The sequence below is a fragment of the Daktulosphaira vitifoliae genome, unplaced genomic scaffold (genome assembly GCF_025091365.1).
Source record: "Daktulosphaira vitifoliae isolate Bord-2020 unplaced genomic scaffold, ASM2509136v1 Scaffold_3, whole genome shotgun sequence".
NCBI classification, from domain to species: Eukaryota; Metazoa; Arthropoda; class Insecta; order Hemiptera; family Phylloxeridae; genus Daktulosphaira; species Daktulosphaira vitifoliae.
In genome coordinates this window covers 33594133-33614972 of record NW_026099574.1, presented here as the reverse complement: position 1 = coordinate 33614972, position 20840 = coordinate 33594133, and the positions used below count along the sequence as shown (strand labels likewise).

At 24.5% G+C, this 20840-nt stretch overlaps 1 protein-coding gene across 4 annotated transcripts in view; it reads right to left on the bottom strand.

The window, feature by feature from the left end:
• Positions 1–1706: 1706 nt before the first annotated feature.
• Positions 1707–20840, bottom strand: part of LOC126900592 (uncharacterized) — a 117481-nt gene continuing 98347 nt past the window's right edge. For 2 of the 4 annotated variants that reach the window (XM_050676414.1, XM_050676416.1), the window contains exons 3-9: positions 15108–15243; positions 10494–10643; positions 10242–10385; positions 8708–8911; positions 7782–7919; positions 7219–7496; positions 1708–3991 (exon numbers count right to left, since the gene is read on the bottom strand). In XM_050676414.1, the coding sequence (XP_050532371.1) occupies positions 3914–3991; positions 7219–7496; positions 7782–7919; positions 8708–8911; positions 10242–10385; positions 10494–10643; positions 15108–15243 (1128 nt within the window). In that variant the 3' untranslated portion in view covers positions 1708–3913. Of the gene's footprint in view, positions 3992–7218; positions 7497–7781; positions 7920–8707; positions 8912–10241; positions 10386–10493; positions 10644–15107; positions 15244–20840 lie in introns of all 4 variants that reach the window. The other 2 variants (XM_050676412.1, XM_050676413.1) reach the window with 2 other exon arrangements.

The following is a 20840-nucleotide window of genomic DNA, read 5'->3' as shown; positions in this document are numbered from 1 at the left end:
ATAATTGTGTTTTTAGTTCAAATAGTTACAAGTTAAATATAAAACTTAATTATTGAATGCTTTTTGTCTTCGGTGTATTTCATGAAATATTAAGGTATATAATACTTGTAATATGAAATATATAATGAGTATATGTTTAATATTATGAATAATCAATTATGTTATACTGCATTATATTTTATACTGTTTCTTTTTACATAATAAACAAAGCAGTATAAATGCAATGATTTTTTTTATTAAGAAAATGATAGCGTTTGTAAATAATCTATAAGATATTTGAAACAGTACCAATATTAAAATAAAAAAGATTTATAAATGGTTATTTGCGATCATATTAGGTCAAACATAAGTAATATTATAAGTAACTTGTAGAATTTAGAGTTGTAAACGCGTTTCTCAGTGTAAAGATATAGCAAAATTAATAACTAATTTATTAGAAAGGCAGATAAATGATTTTTGACTCATCGGGAAATATTAAATGAAGTCCCTAGAGTTAAGAAAATAAATTTTACAATTCATTTTTTACATTTCATCTTACAATACATCTTTAAGTTTACATAGAATTTTTTAAATATAACATTTGAAAAAAATTTCCCTCGTTTCCCGTAAATGGAGGAAAACTCCAAAAAAATTACAAATTTGTAAAATCGCTAATTTTCGACATCTTTTCAATTTTTTTTACTTAAAACTACCATAACTTTTTTAAAAATTACCAGATCAATATAATTTTTTTTTATAGATGCATGATGTCTTTACCTTTCATTTGGTAAATTTTTTTTATAAATCTGACCCTTTACCTGCCACAGAGGGATTTAAAATGACAACTTTTTCACAAAAAATTAACTTTTTCAACTTAACTTTTGAAAGTGTTCCGGAAAGACTGACAATTTTATATTTAACTAAAATTAAAGTTAATGTAATATACTTTATAATGGATAAAAAAAAAATTCCGACTTTATTTTGTCTTCACGGTGAAAATGGCTATTTTTGTGTAAAAATCACGATTTTGTATTTTACATTTTTAACTTTATTATGCTATAACTTTTTGAAAAATGTATGGATCAATACAATTTTTTCATGAGAAGTAGTATTTATATACATTTTTCATTCGACATACTTTATCTTAATCGGGATATTAATAAGGAAATAACAGATCATGTAGCTTTTGGAATAATCCACCAATTCTTTAAAATTGAACACTATTTAAAGATTTGCATCGGAGCGTTTTCTACGATAGTGATTTTAATCACTGTCAGATATAATTATACTTGACTTAACTATGTCATATCACCACTGTGTTGGTTTTTTTGTTTTTTGATTACGTTTTTACAAAATATTTCTTTAAAAACGTTGTAATTATAACTTTTTCTTGCTCTGATTGAAAAAACTTCATCTAAGGTATAAAGTGCTTATGTTTACAATAAAATATAAAATACTTTGCAATGCCATTATGTTTGCGTTAGTGTCAGCTGGGAGTCGAAAATCAAAAGACATCGTACAAAACACATTTCTTTAATATTTAATGTTTATAATATTTACACAAGTTTTACATTCAAGTCTTGATACTGAACAAAAACTATTATATAAAATTATGTTTGAATTAATAGGTAACGTTGTATTTTAATAATTACTTTAAAAACTCAACAAATTTATATAAATTTAAAATATTTATAATAAAAAAAAAAAAATCAGTCGTTAAATATAATTATTGTATACTTAAAAATTGTTAATTGTTTTTCACAATTTATATTAATACAATTGTGTGTATAAATAAAATTATTAATTTTTCGAAATTTTTGTTTACTTTATGTAATTAATATCTGCTCAATATTTATAAGTGCAATATTTACTAGTATTTATAAATATTGTATCTCTCCGGTTAATTTGCATTGTTATATACAAATATTTACTGTGTTGTAATTTTTTAATCGACAAAAATTTTAATTTTGCCTTTGAAAATTATATAAATTTTGAAAATTTTACTAACAGAAAAAAAAATAATAATTTATACATTTTTAATTTTTCTAATTTTCTTTTAATTATTTTTGAAGAATGCATCGTTATGGATTATTAAGGACATAATCGCTTACCTCTATTTAAGGATTTATAAAGTAAGCTAGATAAAAATGGTATTTGATCTGAAAAAAATCGAGCTAACAAAATTAGATTTTTTTTTTAGTTTTCTTCCATAGTGCAAAATGTTTTTGTATGTAATGTAAAATTAATCGAAAGTGGTATTAAATAACTATAAAATAAGATACTGTAAATTTATTTGTGTGACTCCTTAAAAAAGTTTTTAATGTAAATACGTTATTTTTTGCTAGGATATGTTTTGTACGTTTACGAAAAAAATGAATGCTTTTGTCTTAGCGACTTAAATATATTTTGTTTACCATGTATTTGTTTGTTGTTAGTTAAACTGTGTTTTCTAGATAGGTGATAATTAATACTTTGTAATATTATTATAATTATTATAGAGTCGAATTATTAAATCTAATAACATTCATTTATATAAATTAGAACTGAATTTGTACATGTAATACCATTACGGCTCAATTGCATATGTAGCTACAAAAAGTTGTGTCGAGAAATCCTAAAAACCATATCTATAATTTTATTTCATTTATTTAAGTAGATAATCATTATTTTTGAAATAAAAAATAAAATGCTTTAACATCGCTTATTTTGTTTTAAACGGTTAATTGAATTAAATAATAAATAAATTAATAAAAACTATACAGTTTTATCAGTATATTATGGAGGAACGGAATAAGATATTAAAATAGAAGTTCTTGTAATTAGGATTTATGTAAATTAAATATTAACTAAGTGTATAAATTAAAATAACTATATAAAATAAAATAATTGATTACCTTAATTTAATTTTGGTGTTACAATAATAGTATAATCTTACAAACCATTTTTATTTGTTAGAATTATATATATATATATATATATATTGTATTAAATAAATGTATGTTAATAATTACCTAACTGGAGAATGCTACAGAATAAAAGAGGGCATGTGTCATAACACTAATAACAGTCCTTTATTATTTTGGATAGACAGTAAAAAAAATGTTGTGACATTATTGATTCAAATTGTAAAATAATTATTCAATCAATCATTATTCTTTTGGTATTGAGATATTTAAAATATCAAAAGATGTTTCAAAAATAATTTAAATAAATGAATCTGTGATAGATATTTTTTTGTGCGTTAGTGACAATATGTATGTATTTGTAGGTGAATTATTCAAACTTCTAATATTTTTAGTATACTTAAAATTTTAATATACTGTACAACCTTATAAAATTATCTTAATATAAGATACTTAAACGTGATTTGTTTTATCTTTCCTAAGTATTTATTAGTAAAATATATTTAAACGAAAACAAACATTTTTAATAAATTTATAGGGTTAAATTTGAGCCAATTTTTTTAAAATTATAATATCTAGCAAATAATAGATAGATAGATGTATTAAGATAGTTAATTATTTAAAAAATATTTTCTATTATAAATATTTACGTTATATAAAAATCTTAATTAATACTTAAGGTTTTGAATACTGCGTGTATGTTAAAAAATTAAAATAAATCGACCTTTTTAAAAAAAGTAAGTGATATAACATACAACTCAGGTTTTAAAGTATTAAAAGAAAGATAAAATAATCACTCTATAAAGTGTTTAAATACTATTGCAATAAATTTATGTTAAAAAAAGTTAACGACTAATTATGAATTCGGAAGTCTTATCAATTTATATCTTAAATTAAGTTTTCTAAGCTCATTCAACGGTGTCATCATCAAAATCCTTTCATTAGAAACAATACATTCTGGATGTAGTAGGTTTTGTTGATGCTTGAGATGAGCAAGGCAACCTATTAACCATTGCCTTGCTGTTGTTTTGTCATCCATAAAAATATTGTGAACTATCATTTCTACATAAACTCTTTGGCGCAATACCACCATTGCCAAATCTAACCACCTAATAAAAAAAAAAATCGAATTTTATACTTATATTAAAAAACGTATTTTCTTAATTTATAATAGTTTATATTATATTAGTATTGGCTTTAATCCTTAGGTGAGAACCTATTGGTTTTACTTTGTCGTTTTTTTTTCTATTGTGTCTGTATACACAACTTCACCCGCTAGTCAGTAATTTTACTAGACTGTTATGATTAGTGACAACAGTTTTTCTGATTATTTTATTTTCGCTCATCAATTTTCTTATAATAGCGATATTTTCCATTTGGGGACTCATCTCAATATATCAACCCATATAAGTCTTAATACCTACATGGATCGATTTTTCTCAACAATTCATAAAAAAATCACAAAACGTATATAGTTGAAATTATAAGCACCATAATTTTGAAAATGTCCGTAATAAAGGGATAAGACCCAAAAATTACAGTTATTATAAATGTCAATGTTGACATTTTTAGTTTTCACTTTATATTGAATTAAGTTTTTGACAATTGAATGATTTATTGCGAAATTATTATTGATAATATTTTTAGACATTTTCCTTGTTGACACAATACTTTTTTTGGAAATTTAATCATTAACTAAAGAACTGTGGTAGTTTAAATATTATATTAACATTTTTTTTTTCAATGTTTATTATGTTCTAAAAAATTTATCTTTTCTAAACCTACATTAAATTAAAGCTAATATAAATTACTTTATGATGAAAAAACAATAAATGTCCAAAATCTCGATTTATAGGAGTTAAAGCTAAAAATTCATATAATTTTTCGTAAAAATGGAAGATTTCGAAATGTTTTGTATAGGACATTTACACCATTCAAAGCTAAATCAAATTTAAGGTTTTTTTTGTGTACTACAAAATTAAAAAAAAAAACGTTCCATCGACTTGTTATCTATGAGTAATTGGCCTCTTAAGTAGTTTAAAGATAAAAATAATAATTAAAAACTAAAAAATATTGAACTCAAAAAGCCACAAAAATGACTAAAAAATCGCTTTTATGTCTTTCGGAAACAATGTTATCAGCCTAAATACATATATATTCTTAAGATGATTATCATTTAATTTTCGTGAATATGATAAACCGCTCTAACCACTCGAATAAGATTTGGATCAAAATACATATTTTAGTGGTAATATTTAAATCAAATATCTTTATTTTAATATACTTTTTTTTTAAATCCTATCATTTACTAAATTATTGAGAAGGGTTGGGTTGGGTAATAAACATAATCATCACATCAAAAATTTTTTAGTTTTTAACTTTTTGTAATGTTTCAAAACCCTACTTTCTTCAAACCTACATTACATTAAAGCAAATACAATTTATTTAAATATGAAAAAGAAAAATTATACGAAATATCGATACTGAGATTTCGTAAAAACTCGAGAGTTTATTGACCATTAAAGCTAAAAATTATACAATTGTGGTAAAATTAGCCAGTTTTATAATACTTTGCACAGTATAGGAGTACATCATACTAAAATATTTAAAATTAAAATTTGTTTTATGTAATATATGATTAAAAAAATAAAAAAGTTTCGGTGACTTATACTCTATGAGTAATCAAATTTTAAAGTTAAAATACATTTAATTTTAGTATTAATATTACATTTTTTTAAAATATGTTTTAAATAAACATGGAAGTGTTTTACAACAGTGATTTTTATTCACTGTTAAATATTAATAAATACTAATCTAAAAAATGCTTTTATTTTATTTTACTGGATTTCTTCTGTACTTTATTAATTTTATTTTATTTTAATAGGAGTAGTGTTGTTTTTTCATTTTTGCCAAACGTGAACAATGCTTTTGCTTTATTTTTTTTTATTAAATATGAAGGTAACTCCAAAAAAATTATTAAGTAGTATTTTTGTCTTTCTCTTGGCTATAAATTTACTAAAATATTCAGTAGTTTTACGCTATTTAGGTTTAGATACTTGATTATTTGCTTGGGAGTTTGAATAATTTTATAGGAAAACTTAATAAATTTAACCCAATAAAAAATGATGTGTTTTACAAATTCATATGCAGATACGGGTTGGTTTTTGAATTTCGGCCCAGAAAAACAAATAACATTAAGCAGCTTAAGAATAGTCGTTTACATTTGTCCCCTGGCTAAGCGTTTGTATTCGTTAAGTACACAAAGATACGTTACTGAGGTTTTGCGAACAATTCCTTTCGAGAGTTCAAATTTGTGTAAAATCGTTATATATTGATTGTGATCTTAGATAGATACTTAATGTTATCCTGCTTACAAAGAATAAATTAAAAAATATAATTTTGTTTGTAATAAAATAATCTACTAATATTATATTATGTCGCATTTTATTTTTTCAACAATTTTTGTTTCGTAAAATATAATCCAAAACGCGTATTGAATAATTTTTATATTTGAGTATAACAATGTTTTTGTAATACTTTATTTTTAAGTTAAGTGTATTATACAAGTAAAAGGTAAGGTATAGATCTGAAGAACCATGGTCACTAAGCTTCAACATTTAGCGACCTTAACATTCCCTAAAAAAGCATATCATAAAATATTAAGTTTAAGTAATACTTATGTTACAAGGGCCTTATTTAATTTTGGACCTGAACCTCGGAATGTCTCATTTCGGGCTTGGAAAAAGTACTGTGATTACATAGATTTTTATTTTGATAGGAGTAACAAAAAATGGTTTCCAATTGTTCGCGTTTCGTTTGTACTGGATTTTTTTCTTACTTTTTAATACTTTCATTGGTGGAATTTCAGAGCTGCAACTACATAGGCGCTACAATTAAGAATATTGTATTTATCTACTATTAAATCTTTTTTGTATGGGAGAAAATGAATTTATCAATAACTAATCCTCCAAAATATTATTTTAGTTGCACCACTACAGAATTTGAAAAAATTTGGTAGTGCAGAGTAAATTTTACCGCTGTCTAGAAATATTATTTTTTGGAAAACTTAAATTTTTGAAGAGAGGTACGTATTTAATAATCGTGCTGCCAATAATATATATTTTCATTTTGCTTATCAAATACATTTTGTTTTGCATTGCTATTTTTTTTCAATTTTACGTACACCCTTACCTAAAGCTCTAGCTAAAGTAATATTTTCAATTTTAAATGACATAAATATTGAAATAATTTTTTTGACTTTTCCAATTTTTAAGAAAAAAAAATTTAACTTATAATATTGTAACGAAATATTTATTTATTTGTTGTTTGTTCTTACTTCACTTGGTGACAGTTGTTGAATTTGTGTTGGTATTACAGTAATGGGTAGTTGTGTGATATCTGTTAAATCTATATCAGCATCTACCTCACTGATATTGTCACCAAAAGCGTTTGGATCAGATGATAGATCATGATTTGAGACTTCGGATTGGTGTTTGCTGTCTAAATGACGTCTGGAACGTTGCCATGCGAACTTGATTCCTATTACGCACATCAGTGACAATATTCCACCGATTAAGGCACCACCTAAATAAATGTAAAGCTTTTCCCGCTTTTCTAAACAAACCAGACACAAAATTGGTTAAATTAACTGAAATAATTTGAAATGCAGTTTTTAGCCGATTTTGAGTTTGCAACTTTGTTAATAGTGTGAGATAAATGTAATATGTGTTTAAAAATGACATAACCTTCAAGTCGAGTACGAGTCTTCAATAAAGTACGATTTAAAAATGAAAAAAAATATAAACAATACAATTGTATTTGTTTTAAATTTGATAACCTTAATAAATTTTGATTTAACTATAATATATCATTGGTATCATATAAATATTTAAAACTTACTATGAGATATTTTGTATGTTATGTAACCAAATGTAACGAGTTTAGCTAAAACGCTACTTTCACTAGCTGTTTTTTTTGTAGTAGCATTTTGTCCAAGATTCACAATTGGCTGTTGAGACAAATGTCGAGATATCGTACCTAAGTTATTCGTATAGACTTTATCATTAATTTTTTAATTTACTTTATGTTTTAGCCAAGAAGCGAAGGATACTTATAGGCTCGCCAATAAGTATATGGATTATATTCGTGCCAGTTAAAGTAACATAGTGAAGCTCAAAATTTCTTGTTGTAGAAGTCGATGCTTACCCTAACAAGCTAGCCGTGACGTAAAATAGCGTATTAGTGTGTATAGAGTGTGGAATGATAAAAGCCATAGGTGAAATTAACAATGACGTGTAATAATTCTATGTGAATTTAATTTCGAAATATGTCAACTTATTGTAAAAAATATGTGTTAGTTATTTATAAAAAAAAACAATATTCAACATGTTCAATTAATGAGTATTTTAGAATAATTTTTGGACGAAATAAGTTTTTATAATAATTAATAGTTTTGCATTTACAACTTGCAAACCATTTCATTAAACTGTACATATCACTTAAGATAACTGTTAATAAAACAATTAATAATATTGGTAAAATGTTTAAAAAATGTCTTTATAAAACTGTTTACTGATTTGTACACATACACGGAGAAGTAAATAATTAATTTTGAATTATTAAGTTATATGTGCATAAATTATTATAAAAAACGTCTGAATATTTAATTTGACACGAAACTTAACGTTTATACAATTTAAATAGTTTTATTATTTTAAATAAACATGGATTTCAATAATCGAACACTAAAAATTGGAAAATATCATAGTGATTTCCAGTGCAACACATTTGTAAATTTATTTGATTTGTGAGTATTATATTCTTACCTAAAGACGAGCTGGATGAATTACTGTAGTCTGAATTGTCAAAAGTTGACTTGTTATGTCTTGGATCGTTAGCTGGTGGCGATAACGATTCAAATGGCTGTATTGGTGCTACGCCCGGGTTGTCAAAGTAGTCTAGTTCCATTACAGTTGGCTCGTCGGAGTGAGCGGGTTCTTCGAATTGTTCTTTTAAAACCCTCCTGGGTACTATTAAAAAAAAATATTGACAAAATGTAAATTACACAATTACATACTACTCAGTTATCAGCATTACATTTGAAGTTTGTGTAACTATTTATTGTTTGTATATATTGTACAACATATCAAGTCATATGTAAATAGTTATTTAAATTAGTACGTCTACTTTATAGCGTACTCGAAGGAGTATTAAAATTACCATATATCGACATTTTAATATTACATTTTCGTTTTAAAATAATTTTTCTTGTGAGAGCTGCCCTATCTTTTATTGAAAATCGTGAAGATATAATATTTTTTTTCACGTGTGTTGGTAAAATGTAACTTACCAAGTATTACAAAATAATTAACAATTATTGATTTCTTTAAAAAAAATAATAATATGTGTAAATTATATAAAATTTAAAAAAAACTTAATATCAATTAAAAATGGTGTCGTATTTATTACGAGAGTTTTATTACTATTAGTATTACTATTATAACATATTAAATCACAAAATGCTGAAACTCTTGACAATTATTTAACAAAAAGGTATTACGTTTGCAAAACTTATTTTTATTACTTAGATTCTATATTCTTAGTTATAAAAATACAAATATTTGCTTTAATAGCTAATTATGGTATTGTGAACTGCAAATAAATCACCGCCTGTTGATTTTTTTGTCAAGAACTGTCAGTACAATTGAGCTCGAGCCAATTAAATTTAAGCGTACAGGTGCGTAAATCTATCAATAGGAGTTCGTTTAGTAACAATGTTAACTTAAGTTCAAAAAGGTATAATGTTATTTTCAGAAGACCTATTTTTAGCATGTAAAACGTTAAGGGATTTTGAAAAGAATACATTTTTCTACCAATCTATCATAATATCAAAATTTATTACTTCAAACATTTTCGAAATAAAGTGACTAAAGTTTATTCCATAAATTAATACAAAATATTTTAATCACATAATTACGTAATTTACATTATTATAGAAACTATAAAAATAAATTTATTTTATTTAATTATATTATTTCATTCCATATACTTTTCAACTTATGATATTTTAGCAATAGTCAACTGGGTGTCCGTTTAATCCATGTTATTTCTTTAATAGCAAAACGTGTAGTCTGATCGATTGAAAATCTCATGAATTATTCCATTGCTTATTTGCAAGTGAGTTAAAGTGAAAAGTTCAGAGTCGGTAGAAAATCAAGAAATAAATTTTAATGTTACAAATTTTTCACAGCAATATTTATTTTACCTAAAGCGTTGATCAATGTTAAGCACTCAAGCTTAAAAAAGATAACTGGTAAATATGAAAAAAGTTAACATTTTATTCATAATTTTTTTACTTACCGCAGTTGTAGACTACTTTTAAGTACATTCTTGAGGCCGGCTTACAAGGATTGCCAAACGTTGCAGTATCCGCTGCAAGCTTACAATTTCTTTTGCCGTGGCAAACTGACATTACAGTTTCCGTAGCGTAGCTTACTAGACAAGCTAAAAAATAAGTAAGACAAATTAATTTTATGTTAAACAGCTCTTTCAAAAAAACAAATTTTAAAAAACAGCATGGTCTAGGTTAATGTATTTAGTTTTGTTACTTACTTTCCTCTGGCACACCTTGAGGTTGAGGACATTGTATACTCTCATACTCTGTTCTACCGTAGCTAGCTGAAAATATGGCTAACCTTGAATTTTGATTACAATGCAGTTGAACAACTTCATTTTCACATGCTACTTTACTTCTAAATTCAACTGAAAAAATAGTTTAAACAATTTTTTTTTATAAATGAAATTTTAAGTATAATTAAGTGTCAACAATGGCCTCTCCAGAAGTTGATCGCCAACAGTGATCAACTCAATGACGTAGCCAAGAGTAAGTAGGTTATAATAGTTGGTAATGATGGTGCTTTAACCCCTTTAGCCTCTACCTTTATCATTTAAATAAGATTGTTCTAGTCATTCGGAATATTTAACGAGATCTGTGAAGTTTATGAGTTTACTATACCACTTGTCAAAGGATTAATCTAACAAAATCAGGATTAGTGGTATCCATCTACTAATCATGGATAATGTTGTGGCCCTTAATTAGCTAATCGGTTTCATTACATGAAATAAGGTAAAATCCAGGATTGGATTTATTGAATTAATAGGTTGTGGTAGTCTAAGAATTTCCAGACAATATTTAAATCATTTTTTATTATATTGATAACGATTCTAAAAATTAATTTATTTTTTATTTTTTTTTAATAATAATATTTTGAACACTCTTAAGTTGTAATAACTCTTAGCCAAACAATTGTAACTATTATAATTTTTTATTTTTGAGGACATTTATCAAAAAGTGTTATTAGGTTGCTAATGGTATCTTTATGTTATTGAAATGTTAATTACATTTAGATAGTTTTTTTTAATGAAACATTCATAGCTTATTTATTTATAACTATTATTATAAAAATATCACATATTGTCACTATGAAATAAAATAGGTTTCTATGCTACTTAGAAGAGCGCCAATTAGTTTAAAATAGATTTCCTCATTTACTCCATTAAAATATTATTCTAATCAGGCTAATGATCTTAACTTGAAATTTTATTTTTGGTTATAAGGTTTTTGCTAGCAAAAATATTTTAATGTCTATGTTTTATTAATTCATTTTCTTGAAAATAGTTTCGTTTAATTAAGAAGAAGCATAGATGAATTCGGTTTTTTTAGCTTTGGTTGTAAACTAACAACTTCATGGAGGTATCAGTTTTTTAACAACATAAAGGAGAGTGTTCTCTCCTTTAACTGTTTAAATATTTTTCTTTTAAAGTATAATAACAATACCGATTAAGCTTATCATTAGTAAAATTCTATTATGATCAATAAAAAATAAAAAATTACTTTAATTTGTTTTTTTGTAAAAGAAAATTTGCAGATATTTCCATTAAGTTAATAAATTTCACACGAGTTATGAACAATAGAAAGCATATGCATGTATATTATAAAATAATTAAATTCCTTACGGTTCAAAGAAAGAATTTAAATTAGATAAAGAACTGCCAAAAGGGTGAAGATAGAGGAATTTAAATTGATCTATTTTAGTTGCTTGACTGCACAAATTACAAATACCACCTATTTTGCTTTACTCGTAATCAGAAATTCATTTATTTTTTTATATGTAGCAATAAGTATATTTTATTTATATCCATTAGTCGAAGTAAACATCAAATTTTAGAGGTAACTTTCGAAAGTTAAATGGGAACCTACTATTATTTTTTTACAATTAAATGGAGAATAGTCTGGATAAAATATTGACAGGACGATAATCAGTTTTATTATATAATTTTTTGAGATGTTAGCATCTAAAACTTTACAAAATGTGAGGAAGAGAGTAGTGTTTTTAAACAAAAATATATTAAGATTGTTTTAACTACAAAAAATTATGTTATATAGTCATAGGTCTTTTAATAAAATTTTGTTGCAAATGAATTTATTTATAGGATCAAAATAACAATTAAATTAATCTCGAGTTAGAATCATTTAAGTGTTTACAAGTGATAAAACTATTTGTAAATTAAATCATTTTTTAACGAATAAAGTCGATAAGAAAAATTGGACATTATAACGTCGCACTTCAATTAACTTTAATAATTAAATTTAGTAATCAATTTTCTTTTTATTATAAAATCCTTATTTTTTCTTTAAGTTAAGAAAAAAATATTTATTTTGATTTTTTGTATAATTAAATTGAACAATTATTATTAATTATATAAACATTAAGTTTAATAACCATAAAGTTGAACAAACTTTTTAATCATTTGTTTAGTTGTATGATTATATTAGAGTCTCACTAATAAGTATTTTGCCTCTAAATTCCAATTATTTCTAGGGTTATAGTTTAAACCACTAAAGCTTCTGCTATACACAGTTATAATAATGTAAATTACTCATTCTACGTCTAAACTATGTTAGCTACTAACATTCGTTTTCGAATGTGTTGAAAAACATACGTTTATAAAAATCTAGTACCTTTGTTGTGTATACTTTGATGAATAGTACCTCAATATGATTCATATGGCATAGAAAAAATATCTATTTTGGGTAGATAAAATAAATTATGTGTTTTTAATCGTACATTTTGTTTGAACCTAATTAAAAATAGTATTAATGTTAAGTTTTCATGTATTTTGAAATAAGTTGTGTTACAAAAAACAATTCTATAACTTAATAAAGTTAAAGTTTATTGACTTTTATATTTTTATTATGAAATCATAGATTTAGAATAATATAAAGAAAATTTAAGAATTCTCCAGTAAATTGTGAATTATTTTAATTTTCAAATAATTACTTAGATATATTTATACGAAACTTGAGATATAAAAATTCATACATTTTGTAGCTCAGGTAGTCTGTAAATATTTATACGCAAAAAATATACATATCCCCTCAATAAACATTTTATAAGGGTTGGTTGATATGATATTAAAATTATGTAAAATTATAATAATTTTACATTTGATTTCTACAGTGTTGCTGTAATAAATTAAAATCGAACATTATTTATAAGTGTGTTATAAATCTACAATTGGAGAAGAATGGAGTGGTTATCTTATTCATAGAACTGTTTATTATCTGAGGCATACCGTTTTAACAATAGTCCGATTACAAAAGTTGTTTGGGTTGAGTACACGATAATATGAAATATATTTTGTGTTATTTTTACAGAAATTATTAGTTTATGTTTGATTCAATACTTTGTGATAAAACTACTATATATTATGGTTGTTATGTTATCTGCACATAGATACATTTAGTATATGTTTCAGTGTTTAAGTTACATCAAAAATAAATTTTAGAAAGAGAGCTAAATAAAATTATTTAAATATAATAAAATAATATACTTAGTTTTGATTGCTGTTTATTAAAAGTTAGATGTTTAGAGGTAGATGACCTCTGTAGACTGTGAGATATATTCAAATTAATAGACTTGAACGAAAAATAAGGAGCAACTGTTTATTATTGAATTATTAAATTTTCTATACACTTAAAAAAAAATTAACTTTTTAATTAAAAAAAAAGTTTTAATTTAAATCAAATGTTAAATTAATTAAGACTTCAATGAATAGTTCACCGAATTGTTTAATATTAATCACCTTAAGCGGATTGAATGTATTATACATTAAATGTGGTTATATGACACCCTTCGTGACATGCAAATGACTTAAGAATTTGATTAACTGTTATAACTCATAATCATATACGTTATTAGAAATAGATTTTAGAAGTAGAGATATTTTAGAATTATTTCAAAATATTCTTTTTCTTGGGAATTGGAAATTATAAAACATTGTCTTGTCGATCTATTGAAATTTATAAAAATACCGCTCGTGACATCAGTACCATTTATAGGATTAAATTTATGTTACCACATTTTTTTTCTGTTGATGTTATTAAATTATAAGTATAGTTCAACAATTTTATGGTATTGAGTGAACAGTGAACTTGTAAATAATGTTAGATTTTTATTTCTCGTTCAAAGAATTTATCAGTTCATGTTGAAATATTACTGGTAGGCACACTCGACCTGTAAACTTTCTCTCAAAAGTTTGTTTCCGCATATATCGTGTTTCTCTAAAATTTTTTTTTTAGATTCACTGTTTATTGTTCCCCAAGGTTACATATATCGATTACCTGAACTTTAGACTTATGTGTAGAGAAATATAATACTAAAAAAAACTCTCAAATTTTGGGTTTAAGTATTTTATTTCAAATTACAATTAAAAACCGCAAAACGTTTTATTAAATCTCAGTCTTAATTATATCTGTTTTACAAGAGTTCACAAAGGCCAAAAATTTAGTCAATTTTCATAGGTTATTTTTTTCTACTAATTTAAATAGATTGATAGATTAATAGTCTGATTGCTTTTTTTCGATTTTATAATTATAATTATAATTTCATTTTTTTATTAATATTCATTAAAAATATAATTTACTAATAATGAATAAATTTAAAACAAATTTGGTAGTTAATAGATGTATATATGTTTATTATAATATATGATCATTATATAACACATATAATGTTTTATAAAATAATATGGCTATGTTGTGCTTAATTCTCAAAGCCATAGAAACAATCAAAGTTTAATTGTTGTAATTTTATGCATTGTTATCATAAAATAATTTGTAGCTTAATTTAAAAATTGAAAATATTAAGAACATGGATTACTTACAAGGTCGACATTTGTAGTCTACTTGAATAAACTTTATATTACCCGGGCATGGATCGTATTTAAACGCAGCAGACGGCTGAACTCTGCATTGTTGTTTTTTTTGGCATGCTTCAACCACAGTTTGCAGGAGTGAATACTAAAAAATAAATAATCCAAAGGTATTATATCAAAAAAACTAATTTTACTTATCGACATATACTTATGCTAATGGTACCGGAAAGTTACAAAATTAGTATAATAATAGAAAATAAAAAATTTTCCAATCACCTATGTGCTGGAACTCACTCGATCGTTTCTCACCACCTATCAAAAAACACAACAATATCGGCGAGCAGTGGCACCGGAACAGGGAGGACAGTTGTCCCCTTGGTCAAAATACAAGGAGACAAAAGTATCATTATGCCCCCCTAATAGATTTTGACAAAACAAATTATAATGAATCTGGAAATTAATGTAGTACTACTATCCTTAATTATTTAGCTATTCAGACTTTAGGATTAAAAAGTGTTAATTAATTTACCTATTTCCAGTTGAATATCAAAAAACGGCATCACAGTGAAGTCGTGGGACAGTATGGACGTGGCATAGTTGGGACAAGTGTAGATGATATCTGACAGTGATTATAATCATTATTATAAGAAACGCTTTGATGCAAATCTGTAGATAGTGTTTAATTTTACGAAATTGGTCGATTATTCCAAAAGCAAAATTAACTCCTATGTGCTTTATTTATCCTGATTAGTGGTTTTTTTTATTTAAAAGTATAATATATGAATAAATAATAATTATAGTAATTAGATGTAGTATGAAATTGATATTCAATAATTTAATATTGTAATATTTACGGAGATGTTATAAAAATTATAAAGTAGTTGTTTATTTCTTTACTATTTTTTGTTCTACTTCGACTGCTATTTGTACATAGAAAATAGGTCGTCGGCACAACTTTTTTTTTTTCGAACTTCTAGTACATAAAATAAGCTTTATTTAATATATATTTAAAAGACGCAGATTTTCTAAAGTTAAGTTGAAAAAATTCTACTTTTTATACAAATTTTCAAGTTTTCAAAAAAATTTGTCTTAACTTTGAAGACGCAAAGCTATCAAAATAAGTATAAATTTGTATTTAATGTAAGTTATATTCATGTAAATTTTATATTTATATTTATTACTATGTCTAACTCTTATAAGGTATTTTAAAATAAACAAAAAAAAAATAAAATTTGAACACAAAAATAGCATTTTTTTAAACTATGGCAACCGTTTGCATGTCGAAGATAAGTCATTGGGGCAAATTTTTATTTAATGTATAGTACGTATTATAATTTTTAATTTGACATATGTTTAAGGGACGCAGTATTTCTGGAACATTTTCAAAAGTAGAATTTAAAAAGTTGAATTTTGTAAAAAAAAATTGCTATTTTGAATCCCCTTTGTGGGAAGGTAAAGGATCAGAGTTTTAAAATATTGTATCAAATGAAAGGGAATTACTTAAGATTACAACATAAAAAAATGTTCAATAAGTTATGACAATTTTTAGAAATAATGTCGAAATTTACCTATTTTAAAAATCGTAATTTTTTGGGAGATTTTCACCATTCACGAGGAACGAGGGTAATATTTTCAACAATATACGATTTGTGATCTTTTGACGTAAATAAATACACATTATGGTAAAATTAATATCTTTTCAGCTTTGCATCGAAGCTAATAATATGTATTATTAAGAGTAAAATTTATAGATTACCCAATTTTTTTTATATGATCACTAAAATCCACCAAAGAATAGCTTAATATGCTTTTTAGCTTAGTAACAATCAAGGAGACCGAGTTTTAGTCATTAAATTTTTGCCCCCTCGTGTAAAAAATAGTTCCGGTGCCTCTGGCAGCGAGCCTAAATTATATTATGGGAAGAAGGTTATACACTGTATCCATCCCTCTTAAACTATTATGAAATCGGTCATATAAAATGTGAATAATTGGCAACATTGACTTATGCTCAATTTTAAACTAAAACAGATTTTTATGCTAAAGATTTTTTTGTCATATTAATGCAGGTGTACATAATTACTGTTAGATAACTACTATATTCCATGCACTGAGATTGATTTATTAGACAGTATGAGATAAACTTTAACGTATTCCAAATATGAGAGAAACGTTGTGTTTTCATTTTAATATAGAGAATTTTCTCCAACATTCGTAATATTAAAACAATTTAGATTAAAAATAAATAAATTTATTGAAATATCTTTAAAAATTAAAATTTTTGATTGATTTGCTTAAACTGGAATATGAAACTAAATTTCATATCAATTACTATTTAATTTTTTTATCGATAGTTCTTTGTTGATTTAACACCAGCCAGCTACAATAGCTAAATTGATGTATATTAAGAAAAAAATCGAGCGCAGAAGATAATGGAAACCACTATTATCTTCTTATTATGATAGAATTAAAATTATAATTTTTATACAATAAATTAATTCAAATAATTGTTCATTAAATAGATAAAAAAACTGTTGGAAAGAATTAGAGATAATGCTCAAATAAAAAAATCTATTAGTTAAATTAAAATAATACACATAAGCTATACAACAAAAATCATGGATATCGAACAAATAAATTATTTACCTTATTTACAAGCATTTTCTTTCAAAAGTATTTCGATATATATCTTTCTTTTTGTGTAAAATGTGTTTGTTGACAGGTTTGTATATATTGTGAACATACACAGCGACGCCCCTTAACACCCTTAACACGAAGCGATTACGTGTTTGGTAAACATTTTAAGGGATTTTTCTAAGAAGATATAAGCCGTATTTGGTGCGTTGTTTCATAGAAATAAATAATATGTTTACATGAAAGAATGTAAACAAGTAAAATGAAAGTAATGAAACAACGTAAAGTGAGAAAATGTATTTACATTTTATAATAATAAAACGTATGGTCTTTCTTTTAAAGTAGACAAGACGTTTGCTAGGAATGTATTATTACATAAGCTAGAAAATGAGAAATCTAGTTAATACTTATAATTTAAACTTATGATTACATATATACTTTAGTATTAAGTGTAACACTCTAAAAATAATAATTTTGTTATTTTCTTCAAACTTCTTAAACAAGTTTGTACCTAAACCTCAAACATGAAGCTTTTAAGGAATATAACCAATGTAAAATCATTCTAGTATGACTAGAAATATGCATAGGATTGAAATTTTCACCTTCATATTTAATTTTTCTCGTAGTATTTATTAGAAGGCACTAAAGATATTACAAATATATCATCAATGAGAAAACTATTAAATTTTATTTTATTTTTAGTTTTCAATGACAGAGATTCAATGACAATAAAAATAATACTTGAAGGCTACATGAGAAATAAAATGAGATAATTCTACCAAGTTGTACAGGTGTTTATTATGGTTTTTAATATTTTTATTATAGTAATTTAGAAATCTATCGCGTTTTATAAGCATGGCTCTACTTTATTTTTACTTTAAAGCGAGTGTAATTTACTTCTAACGCTGTTAGTTGTTGAAAATTGTTCTGAAAGTCGTTGAGTTTATTTAGAATTCTTAAAGTTATGGCGGGAAGCTTATTTGTAAATATAACGATACATGTAAAATTTTTAAATTTTACTTTATAAAATTAAGATAAATTATAAATCATAAGTTCCACTACTGTTTAACTTTTTGTTGACAGAGTAGTCATTAAAAATCATGTATTCTATTTATTTGGATTATCATTTGTATTGATGATAATACAGGAATAAAAAAAATATTTTGTATGTTAAACTGATAATTTAGATGAAATTAGATATAAGTTTTATACGCATTGTAATATGTTGCTCTGATGTGCAAAAAGTTTTTATAAATTAGGAGTATGTATTTATCTTTATAGTCTATTTATCAGCAAATACAAACTTGAATTTTAACACTCATAATGATTTAATGATAAAGTATAATTTTTTGTATCTGTCCCCACTTTTTTTAAGCTATCTCTAGACCAATATTGATAAATAAATATCAAAAGAAAAAAGTATATCTAAATGAACACATTACACTAAAAATTTGAATAAAAATTCTTCAATTTTGTTATCAAAGAAAAAATCACAAAAAATTATAATCGTTAAAAACAGAAAGTTTTTCGCAATTTCAAATAATTTATTTTGAAATGTATGGATTAATTACAATTTAGTCGTCTCCATTTTAGACGATTACATGTCTATCGTTATATTTTTGCAGTAATCTAATGAGTAACCGAATTACAATAAAAATTTAAAGAAGATCTGAGTTAAGTATAAATTTTGCTTTCCATTTAATTTTTGAAAAATATTCAGGAATTCTGAAAATTTCTCATACACATTAAGTTTGACTTAATGTGTATTATATAATGTAGATCAAATTAAAGGTTTTAAAGTGAACTTTATGATTTAAAAAAATGCATTAGTATTTTTTGTTTCTTGGTAAAATTTACCAATTTTATTGCTATAAAACATTTTGTATTTGATTTTTACAAAGTAGTTCTTATAGTATAGGTGTATTTAAATAGCCCAGGCTTTATTTCAACTGAGCGTAACTTTCTTTAAGCATGATTGCATAATACTATTTTATAATAGCGATGTTAATCTACACTGGTGTTGACTATACCGGATCTCAGCTATACTGACTTTTTTTTTAAGTAGTTGTGATTTTTAAATGAAAATTCTTTTTTTTTTATATAGAATCCAGTTAACTATAAGTCGAATTGAACTGTTTAAGATATAGGTAGCCATTGCAGTCTGTTTCCAGTAAGCATTAAAAAATATTTGCCTTATTTTCCGTTTAATCTTTGTAATACAATTTTGGTCACGTTTTTGATATATTTAATATCTATACGCTGTTAAACTTTAGAAATTTTAAAGCATAAAATATTTGAGTCGATAATATGGTTATATTTATATGGAAGTAGAAAAGTAAATGATGATCGTAAGGTTATTTTTTTGTGTTTATTTTTCAGGAATATATATAGCTCTAAAAATATTGTATGTATTTTAGTGGTGTAAAACTATAATAATTTGTTGAAATTGAAAAAAAATTAAAAAGTTATTACTTGAAACGTGAAATCTAAATCGAGATAATTGAGTGGTAATAATAAACTATTTGATCAAGCGAATAAAAAGCTTTGCTATTTCCAATAATAATTATTGACATACATAAACTTATGAAACATGAGATTGTTTACGGTTTTCTTTTAGTTAATAAAACTAAAAATGTATGGTTTTTATTAACTTCGGACAAAATGAATAATGTACCGTCATAAAATATATTTTGTTTTGTATGTCAAAGAATGATAGAATTACAAAACGTAGGACAAATCTTACAAAATTAAAAATATGAAGGTACAGATAAAATAGGAAAATTATTAGTATTGTATTTCTTTAATTTTTCTGGGCAGTAACTTAATATTTTCAGTAAGAGTACGAGTTGTCGTTTGATAATGGGCGTAGGAGCTTTTGATGTTTTAGTATACTATTAAATTTTAATTGTCTGGTATACTAGTAATAGTATTTCTACTATTATCGAATACTACCTTTGTCATAATTATAAATAAGGTAGTATTGGAGAATTATACCCAAGTAAAGATAATGACCACTATTCTGATTCGACTGAATTATTTTTAATTGAAACTAAAATGATTATTTCAATATTAATTAGTAGTTATTTAATTGGAATTTTGGGGAGTTATTAT